Source organism: Mobula hypostoma, chromosome 12, assembly GCF_963921235.1.
Source record: "Mobula hypostoma chromosome 12, sMobHyp1.1, whole genome shotgun sequence".
NCBI lineage: Eukaryota > Metazoa > Chordata > Chondrichthyes > Myliobatiformes > Myliobatidae > Mobula > Mobula hypostoma.
Window position 1 is genome coordinate 70,633,389 of NC_086108.1, and position 11,428 is coordinate 70,644,816.

General features: G+C 38.8%; 1 protein-coding gene across 3 annotated transcripts in view; it reads right to left on the bottom strand.

Moving 5' to 3' along the window:
* Positions 1-11,428, bottom strand: part of LOC134354903 (terminal uridylyltransferase 4-like) — a 72,344-nt gene that overhangs the window by 44,713 nt on the left and 16,203 nt on the right. For all 3 annotated transcript variants that reach the window (XM_063064363.1, XM_063064362.1, XM_063064364.1), the window contains 6 exons: positions 6,468-6,631; positions 3,990-4,106; positions 3,622-3,799; positions 2,818-2,906; positions 1,998-2,049; positions 320-389 (listed from right to left, as the gene is read on the bottom strand). In XM_063064363.1, coding sequence (XP_062920433.1) covers positions 320-389; positions 1,998-2,049; positions 2,818-2,906; positions 3,622-3,799; positions 3,990-4,106; positions 6,468-6,631 — 670 coding nt within the window. The remainder of the gene's footprint in view (positions 1-319; positions 390-1,997; positions 2,050-2,817; positions 2,907-3,621; positions 3,800-3,989; positions 4,107-6,467; positions 6,632-11,428) is intronic.

Consider the following 11,428-nt stretch of genomic DNA (forward strand, 5'->3'; position numbering starts at 1 on the left):
TTGTGTATTTGGAATAAGCTACCAGAAATAGTGTTTGTCCCAGGCACATTAGCTGGATAGGTACATCCGTAAGACAGGTTTGGAAGGCTATGAGTAAATATGGGAAGATGAGATTAGCTCACTGGGCCACAAGAGGAAACTGATGATCGAAAACTTTTTATCTGAATGGACAGTTGAAATTTAGATCCCTACAGGTCATTCTTCGCTCCATAAAGTCAATTAAATGGTATCTTCCATATATTTAAAATATCAAGCAAGAAGCTTCAGCAAACATTAAGTTGTATAATTAATATTTCATGTAACAGCAGTTAACACAAACCTTTTTATATCTCTACAGCATATAATTGGAACTTTGGCATGGAAATCGGACTCGACATCTGAATATAAAGCTAGAAGGTAACATAAAATATTTTAAAGATAACTGCAAGAACAATCTGTCTGAATTAGAGAAGTAACAAATAATTAAGGTTAAAATCCTACTATTATTATTGCTGATATGTGTGCAACACTCAGAGTAGATATTCTGCTAAACATTTGAAGTTAACTTTAACTGACAAATATGATACATTGATGGTGGATCAATCTTTATATATTGGTTTTCAAAAAACTTCATTGATCATCTATCCAGTAAGTAATTTCTCAAACAAAGACTTATAATTAACATTTTTTAAATTCTTCTTTTCTGTTATTTCCTTGGGATAGAGGATGACTAACTTCTTTAGTTTTATGGGTTCTGAGGTATCTAATGAGGCCAATGTGGGAACAACAGACTCATCCATAAATAGTGTTATGCGGTGATTCACAGGGCAGATATGTTAGTAGTTAATGAAATGGTTCACTCTTTCTGTCCTTGGCCAAGGCCTTTAGATATTCTCTTTGTTTGTCTTTGAGGTCCACGGTAGCATCTCAAATGTTCAGTCTTCACTATGGTCATGTGCCAGAGGTTTCAAGGAGTCACTGAGAGTGTTGCATTTCTTCGGGGCTTTAACAACATCCTTTTATCATTACTCATGTCAACCTGGCATCTTTCCAGCACAGAGCTCAGAACAGAGCATTTGTTTCAATCAGGCTTCAAAGTTACTTTGCCTGCTCAGAACAGCCAAATGAATTTTGATGGGACTTCATTGCTGAGGATATTGGCCTAGAAGTGGTACTTATTTCCTCAATGCCTAATGCAGGCAGCTCAGCATTTCAGATCATGGGTTCTGTTCTCGATCTGAAGGCTTTATCTCCAAATGTACTTTTTCTTTGTCAAACAAAGCTCAGCACAAATTATTATGTGTTGTATTCTGAATTAGTATTTTCTAAATCTAATACGCATTTGAAATCATCTGCTCCCAAGGCTTCTGCTGTTTCTATAAGAAGCCAATTCTCTATATTGTCCAACTAAAGATCAAAATGTTATTTCACAAGTGTGTGTAAACTTACCCTGCCTGAAACACAAAGCACATTAATTGGTATTATTTCAAATGAGGCAAATTTGTTCCCCCCCCCATGGTAAGTTATTTTTCAGAAACTAAACAACAGCAATTTATCACATCACATCCTTCTTTTCTCAAATGGTAACTTAAATTTAAAAAACACGCTGAAACATCATGTATAAAAATCATTTGGAAGCATTTATGCTTTTTAAAAAAATATATTTGAGTTGTAAAAACATTTTCTTTAATAATTTATTTTAAGATTTTTCTTTTACACTTCTAAACTGTCTTAATATTCAGGTGGTAACAGTTAAAAGTCAGACACATTGTATGGATCAGATATCACATGGAGTTAAGATAAGGACTCCCTTTCCGAAAATACGAGCAACATTACTGTTGCAACGATTTCGCTTAACTGCATGAATTTAAGTTTCAGTGGTGTGATGGGATTTGCTGTTGACAATAACATCTCAGAACTGGGACTCACTTTGTGAGATCACCCAATGCTTGCAATAAAGCCATAGGCGTTTACAATAGTCAAGCTTTAAAATCATCAAAGTCAGTCAGAAAACTTACAGCTCTCTTTAATAATGTCCAGAACTTGTATCAAAACATCAGGCTGATTCAACTGAAACAGAAACAATCATAAACAAAACTTAATTTTCACAATGAACAGAAAGAAAGAACCAAAACAGCATTTAAAACAATTCTATAATACAAAATGTGGATCTTGAAAGAAATGTTGTCTTTGATTTCCTGGGATGCATAAGTTTTGGATCTGTACTGAATCTTGCACATCAAGTGTTGTCTTTTATTTTTATTCTTTTTTTTCCCCTTTAAATTTGGTTCTTTCTGGTTTCTTGCTTTGTGGTTAACTGTGAACAAGCTCAATGTTGTATAATTCGTACGTTCTTTGATAATAAATGTATTTGAGTCTTGAAATCCAGACTTCTTAAAAGATTTCATAGATTCTTAAACACAAAGTCCTTTATCAGCATAATTGCACACTTCCTTTTACTTCCACGTCTGTTTGATAGGCAAGATGTCTCTGTTCCATGCCCTCAAAGAAAAGAATTGAGATTAGAGGCATGAAAAAAACTTCCAAAAACAAGTCAAATTCCTCTTCTGCCTGCTATGTTCGACTGTGAATGTCTTTGGGAGAGATTATGTTGTTTTGTGACTTTTTTACCAATCGTGGATGAAAAAACAAAAGCATTTTAGAAACAACTATTAATTTTAGATGAGTATAGATGCTGGGATTGAAGACAAGGAACTACAGTTCTGTGGTCCACAATGCTGGTTAAAATAGTAACATCATGCATTCAGAATATATTGATTAAATGATCATTTTTCCACACATTGAAAAATATTATTGGAAATATTTAGCATCACATACATGAGAGGGGAATTTCACATCAACGTTGATGTCACTGGTTTTGAAAGCAAATCTTGTAAGACATGAACCATACAACCTAAGTGAACAATCTGTAAAACAAAATACAAACAACAGGCTTAGTTCATCTGATTTACCTTTAACTGAACACTTTGGAGCTTTGATGTTCCTTCTATACTTGTAGCACACTGATGCTAAAATGAAGGACACTTGTAAAACTTAAGAACTTCTCTTGTTTCTTGTACAAAGTGAGCCAATCCTCTAGTGATTGCTCCTTGTGATACTTTTTAATAAACAGCACCTCATAACTTCTAGAGATTACCTTTCACATTTTGAAACAAAACTTGACATCTTGGCTTACTTCAATTTATTGCCAATTAGCATATAACCTCACTCTTATTACAAGCACCAGATATAATCCTACCATGATGATTGATTGGATCCTCTGCTTCTTAGATTTGAATAACTGCTACAGTCATGAAACTTAGCAGTAAACCTTTACTAATCTTGGTGATTCCCAATGGAACTTCTCTTCTCCCAGCTTACTTGAATTCATTTTAATTAACAAAGTATAATTATCTCTCTTTTTCAAATTTACACGTTTGGCGTGTGCTTTTTAATGTAAACAAGGATATTATCAACCTCTAGACAATCTCTTCCCTGGATGTCCTCGCTTAATCTATGATAAAAACATATATTACAAATCAGAGTTCTGTGAATTCAAATTTAATAATGTCCGTTGATATACAGTGGGCATTTTCCCTTTGCTTTATTGGTGATAATTTGGTGAATGAAAGTAAAGCACACCTGGTAAATGGTGCTGAATAATTTCTTCCATTTCATTCACAATATTTTTCCGGATTTGGTAATCCTCATCAGAAATCCCTTCTTGCTGTGCAGCTTGTAACACAGCAGAAGTCAGAGCAGCCAAATGTTCAGGTGTTGGTGGTTTTATGTTGCGAAGTTCATTCTCTTCTTGCTTTTCCTAAAGCCAGAGGTCAGAAAAAAAAGAATTTATTCCTAAAATAAATTGCTTTATTTGACAAAATAACATGCCTATGAATGACTTAAAAAGGTTCACTAATTTTGAGAAGTACTTAACACAATTCTTAAGTTCCGAACAAGTAAACATTACAATGAAAGTGACAAATATTCAATGTACAAAAAGTACTTACGGTAATATTTTTCTTATGTCGTTTCTCCTTTATATGTTTATGAGCTCCCTGGATATTTTCAATGTGAACCAGGCAAAGTTTGCATAGGTACTGACATGAAGGATATTCTGGTGAACGCTACAAAACAAAACATAGACAAAAATAGCTTAGTATCAGCTCATATCAAATAATAAAGATTGAATATGGTAACAGGACTTTTGTTGATGAGATTGAGATGATTGAGTAAATTACTTGGCAATAAAGCTGAATACTACTATAAGTGACTGTGACTGCTAACATACATACAATTTGTATGTAACAATCCCTTCTTTATTATGGAAAAATTATCTTTCTCTTAATTGAGAGAAGTTAATGTGGTCCATTTTCTCTGTTCTTTAACTGAGTAACTTGACATTGCTAAGCAACAGCCGGTTTGCTGGGGACACCTCACCTTCGTCAATTCCTTGTTGTTGTCAACATATATTCTGCATAATAGATTACTATCACATAAAGAATATTTTATGGCAAGTATTTTTAATCTATCATATGAAAGATCCAGCCCTCACCACAATCAACAAGGCTCAGAACCATTGTACAATGGCTCACCGTGTCAGTTCTCTGCTTATGCAATTCAAAATTCTGTGGTGTATGAAAAGAAACACAACCTCACGAAACACTAAAATATTGGCCTGAATCTTCTGTTTGACATGCTGGAAGTTGGAACTGCCAACTTTTACCTACATAATGGTTCAGGAGCTTAGAACTCCATAGCAAAGGTGAAGTATTAACAGCTAATCACCATTCCTCAGGTAATTAGATTTAAGCTAGGAAAAATACCCACTAAACCTGTAAGTGTTAGTCCTAATGCATCCACTGGACCAATTCATCTGGAAGGTAAAGAACAACTATATAAAGTAAGGAAAGTATAATTTGAGATAATACTATGATTGAATTCAGATGATTTAAATCAATTTATTTTTAATTGTTTTCCAGAATTTTCATAAATATTCTAGCATTTTGATAGTTTTGCAAGTCTGTAAGATAAAATGACTATTATTCAACCAGTCTTGCACATTGAAAATAATTGAGAAAAAAAGCCTCCGGATCCAGCACATTATCCTCCGCAACTCCCGCCACCTTCAATTGGACCCCACCACTAAGCACATATTTCCCTCTCCACCCCTCTCCGCTTTCTGCAGGGATCGGTCCCTCTGCGACTCCCTTATCCGCACGTCCATCCCCACTGATCTCCCACTTGACACTTATCCCTGTAAGCGTAAGTGCTACAGCTGTCCCTACACCTCATCTCTTGCAACCATTCAGGGCCCCAAACAGTCCTTCCAGGTGAGACAACACTTCACTTGAGTCTGTTGGGGTCATCTATTGCATCCGGTGCTCCCGGTGCGGCCTCCTCTACATCAGTGAAACCTGACGCAGATTGGGGGACCGCTTCGTCGAGCACCTCCACTCCGTCCGCCACAACAGACAGGATCTCCCGGTAGCCACCCACTTCAACCCTGCTTCCCATTCCCATTCAGATATGTCCATACATGGCCTCCTCTACTGCCATGATGAGGCTAAACTCAGGTTGGAGGAGCAACACCTCATATACCGTCTAGGTAGTCTCCAGCCCCTTGGTATGAACATAGAATTCTCCAACTTCTGGTAATTCCCTCCCCCTCCCTTCCTCTATCCCTATTTCACTCTACCCCCTCCCCCAGCTCCCTCATGGTTCCGCCTCCTTCTTCTACCACCCATTGTTTTCAGGGCTATGACGTCAATGCTTCCCCTCCCCCACCCCTTTGTCTTTCAAATTACTGGTCTTTCAACTGAAGCTACAAGCATTCTTCAAATCCTTCCCCATCTTTCATTCTTCAGTCCTGACGAAGGGTCCCGGCCTGAAACGTCAACTCATCATTTCTAACTGATGCTGCCCGACCTGCTGAGTTCATCCAGCATACTGAAAGTGTTGCTTTGATCACAGCATCTGCAGATTATTTTGTGCTGAAAATAATTGACATCTGTATAGAGTAGTAACACACCATGCCAAAATTCTAGAAATGTTGGCATTGATTTGACTCTCATGATCCTGACTGGGTCAAATTTTGGTTGTTCATGTTTAATTGGGGATAAATTGATCAGAAGTTAAGATATCCTCATGGAAGCTCAGAAACATTGCACATTGGTTCACCATGCCAATGCCAGTTCTCTGCTAAAGTAATTCAGAAACAATCCCAATCAGAAATAATGCTAAATATCGGTTTTTGACCCTGCTTTACAAATATGTTTTGACAGTTAATTAGCAATCACAGAATGTTAATATTTCTTTTTACCAAAGATACCATATTACAGAATATCATACTTTTTAAAATCCTACCAAATGTTAAACTTTAAAACCATCCTTCCCCAAAAATCAACATTTATTTATTCTTGATTTTCAATTTTAATAAATTTTACCACCATCATAGTTTAATTCTACTTTCATAGCAAATGCCTTACTTTTTCCAAACGAAAGATATAATCTCGCTCCAATCTTTCCTCTGCTTGTTTCAGTCCAAGCTGTTGTTCTGCTGTCATTTTAGACTCATCAATCACTGGTGTGCTCTCCGCATTATTCTTCTCCAAAGGATGTGCTTTGCCTGCATTTGCAGCAGCAACTTTACCTAAATAATACAAATTTAAACAATATTTTTAAATATTTTTATTCAAACTGTTTAACAGACAAAATCAACATGCAATGAACATACATCATTCATCTCAGGAACCAGAAGTTTTTGAGAGCCTAGTACTTTCAGATTCTCTGTAGTAGTTTTAACTCAAGAGACCACAACACAAGAAAAGCACAATATTGTGTGTGAAAAATTCTCTCGTTTTATTCTGGTGTAGAAAGGTTGCTCTTCTGAGGTTGAGGTTGAGGATGAAATACACAGTGAAGTAGTGAGTGGCAAAAAGAAATTTGCCAAACAGAACCAACCCTGGATCTCATTGTATTACATAAAGGACTCAGTTGTCATGGTCATGGATTTTCCACAGATTGCAAAAAAAAAAACAAGTATTGAGACACGAAGGCAGAAAGAAAGGTCACCCTCTTCTCTGGATGTAACAACTTCCATGGAGGTTTTATCTGGTAGGCTTCAACTGTGGTTGGCCTCAGTTTGTCAGAAAGGAAAGGAAAGGAAAGGTACATCACATCCGGAGTTCCTCCGGTTAGCGGACGATTTCCCTCCACGCCTCTCCGAAGTAGTGGGGAGTCGCGTACGAGGCAAGTTACAGCAGTGGTTTGCCATTGCCTTCTGCCGGGTGAGTTTCCAAAGAACAAGCTGAAAAACACACGTATTAGTGTGACAAGAGAAACATTTGATGGTTCTGGGCTGTACTTATGAGTTTAGAAGAATGGGGGGGGGAGAGATCTCACTGAAACCTACCAAATATTGAAAGGCCTAGATACAGTGTACATGCAGAGGATATTTCCAACAGTGGGAAAGTCTAGGACCAGAAGATACAGCCTCAGAATAGAAGGACATCCTTTTAGGACAGAAATGAGGATGAATTTATTGCCACTGACAGCTGTGCAGACCAAGTCATTGGGTAGTAGGTAGTTAATTAATAAGGGTGTCAAAGGTTATGGAAAAAAGACAGGAGAATGGGGTTGAGTCAGAAAATAAATAGGCTATGATTGAATGGCACCTCATGGGCTGAATAGCCTAATTCTGCTCCTACATCCTAAGGTCTAATGGTTTTCTAGACGCCAGCGCTGGTTGTAAATCCACTCAGTGATCTTGGCCCCAGCCATAAATCTACGCATCTTCCTGACCCACAGTTTTCCCAACCATACACCAACTGATATTTAACCCTGTGCCAGCATCATACAATCAAATTCCATGGCAAAAAGGATTCACTGGACACCACAGGAGAGGGATCTGGAGGAAACTGGAGTAGGGTGCCGTGCACAATCCTGATTTGATGGAGACAGATGTGAGAGCACGGAGGAACATCTGGAGAAACTTCTGAAATGCCTGTTTCGCTGCTGCTGCTACTGTGTGATCCAGAATCTCTGGAGGGGAAGGCCCCGAGTCCTCGGCTTTGCTTGTTACTCGGCGGCCGGGGCGGGGTCGAAGCGCTCAGCAGAGATGGTGCTCAGTGTCGGAGGGTTGGTCAGTTTTTGGACGGACTCAGAGTCAGCTGCGGTCGGGTGCTTCCAATGCATCGGCAAGTTTGCGGCGCTTGGAGGTTTATGGCACAGAGAATTTCTCCCTTCTACCATCTGTGTGAGATGATGGGGCTATCAGGACTTGAGAGTTTTTTTTACCATGCCCATGGTCTGCTCATTATCAAATTACGGTATTGCTCTGCACTGTTGTAACTGTATGTTATAATTATGTGGTTTTGTCAGTTTTAGTCTTGGTTTGTCCTGTGTTTCTATGATATCTTTCTGGAGGAACACTGTATCATTTTTTATTAAATGCATTTCTAAATGACAATAAACGAGGACTGAGTGTCCTCATAATCTAATCTAATCTGCTCACTGCCAGTAACGAATGGTGGACATCTAAGTCAGCAGATAATAAGGGCCTAGTATGCTTAATTTATTTGTTCTGCAAGTACAGGTCGACCTTCTATAATCCGCCACCATTGGAACTTGACGAGTGCCAGATTAGTGAAAATGCTGAATTATAGAAGGATCACATTAAGCAATAGTTAACCGCCTCATCATACCTTTAAAATACCAAAGGATTCAAAGGTTCATTTAATGTCAGAGAAATGTATACAATATACCAGGGGTCCCCAACCTTTTTCACAATATTGACAATATTCTTGCGGACCAGCCGACTGGGGTGGCGGGGGGGTGGTGTTCAACTAAGGTTAAACTCACCTCAATATGTCTTTTACAGTTAGGGTTGCCAACTTTCTCACACCCAAATAAAGGACAGAAGTAGCAGTCAAATCCTGACGAAGGATCCCGGCCCAAAATGTCGACTGTACCTCTTCCTAGATGTTGCCTGGCCTGCTGTGTTCACCAGCATTTTGACTACCATGACCATGAAGCCTTGTGCGGGCACCTGTGTGCACATGTGTGACGTGTGCATATGTGACGTGGGTATGCACGTACGTGCCGATTTTTTTGCTCCACAAATTGGTTTTGGCTTAACCTTCCCGACTACACTGTACACACATTATTTTTACTTTATATAGGCTGTGTATTTATCATGTCATTAATGCTTTTACTATATGTTAGAGTTATTTTAGGTTTTATGTGTTATTTGGTAGGTTATCTTTTGGGTCTGGGAACGCTCAAAATTTTTCCCATATAAATTAATGGTAATTGCTTCTTCGCTTTACGACATTTCAGCACGAAAGGTTTCATAGGAATGCTCTACCTTAGTGGGGGAAATATGGGACAAGGGCGGTCCCGTATGGGACAAACAAATTTAGCCCAATATACGGGATGTCCTGGCAAATACGGGACAGTTGGCAACCCTATGTTCAAGTTCAACAGTGCGTGACAGGGAATGAGGAAAGGTGCAGCTGACTCATATCATTTCCTCGCGGCCCGGTAGCACATGCTTTGCGGCCCAGTACCGGTCCTCAGCCTGGTGGTTGGGGACCGCTGCAATATACATCCTGTAATGCTTTTTCTTCGCAACCATCTATGAAAACAGAGGAATGCCCCAAAGGATGAACGACAGTTAAACGTTAGAACCCCTACGATCCCCCACCGCCCCCGCTCGTAAGCGGCAGCAAGCAACAATCCCCCCTCCCCACCGGCAAGAAATAAAGCGCACCTATTACCAGCACTCAAGCGTAAGCTAAGCGATAGCAAAGACACAGACTTGCAGTTACCCCAAAGACTACATTGCACTCACAGTTACTGAGGGAATCCTTGTTAGTTTCTTTTCCTCTGCTTAATAATACGCTTAAATTCAGCGAGTCACCATGTCTGATCTGAGGTTGTAGGCAGAAGAGAATGGGGCGCCACCGGAGAGTAGTGCACAACTGCCAGCAGGCGCGCGAGAAGGAAGACCAACCCAGCGCGTGCCAGATGGCGGGTGAGACAGGCGGGTGCCGGGTGGCCGCGCCTCACACAAATGATATTAATAAATGCAGGAAAACAAGCAGGAATCACCTGTCTGTGCTTACAAGCATGCACCAACATGTGAAGAGATCTAGCGCAACCAAAACAATGTGCAGCAGATTGGTACGGTGGCCTGGAAAATTTGAAAATACAGTTGTGTGGAAAATTTGAAATCATTGCGGATTATCAAAGGAACTGGATTACAGGTAGTCGGATTAAAGGTCGACCTGTACCAGTTTCTGTAAAGGCTGCAGCTTTCATTTTGTTTGATCTCTGTAGAATCCTGGGAGGAAGTGATACAAATTGCAGTATAATTTGCCATTTTACAAAACATACTAGTAAAACTTTGTTTTAATGATTAAATTAAATGTAAAGCAGTGCATATTTTAAAATCAAAGGAAACCAATTAGATCAAAAGACAAGACTAAAAGTGAGACTAAAGGACTAATAAAGATTTTAAAAAGAACTTTCAAGTGTAGTATGCTGCTTGGAACATGAAATAACCAGTCACGATTCCCCACATTTTAAACAAAGAAACCATTTATTTTGCTGTTGTTAGTATTAAGGGGAACAGAAACAAGGCTGTTAATAAATACTAGCATTTCCAACTAAAAGTAATATCTGATCATGTAATTTAAAATAAAATATATCATGTGAGAAACCCTCAGAAGTATTTCAGATTGTCAAATCAGCCCTGTCTGCAAAGATGTTATACATTATTTTCATAAACAATGAAAAAAAATACTTCAGGAGGCATAGACAGGCTAGTGAAAAGTGTATAGATCACGATAAAATAGTATGAAGCAATTCATTTTGATTGGAGAAAGAGGAATCACAAAATAAAAGGGTTGGTGGAAGAGGTGTGTGTGTCTGTGTGTACACATCGTCGAAAGTGCTGAATGACATCTACTGGACCATTGGAGTTATAAATTGAGAAAGAGCGCAAAAGCAATGATACACCTTTTAATATCACTGGTTAGGCCCCTGGTGGTCATTTTCAGTCACCAGACTTTAAGGACATCAAAGCCAAAGAGAGAATACTTCATTTACTTCTGATACATGAGGCTATTCTGCTCATCTAGTCCACGCCAGCTCCCAACAAGTACAATCCCATCAATCCCTTCATCCATCCCCATTCCTTGTAGCTTTGCAACTCATTTTCCTTGATTCTTTTATAATTAAACAATGTTAAAGGTTACATTTAAAGCAATCCATTGATCTTCTTCTGACACACCTTTCATCATTTTACTGATGACTGAAAGTATAGGAATGAAACTGCATTTAGGTGGATTCAATTAGGTATTTTTTTATGGGTAGAGTACACCTGAGCAATTCTCTATACTGGCAGGTAGATAAGAATGCTGAACTTGTGTGTTACAACTTGGAA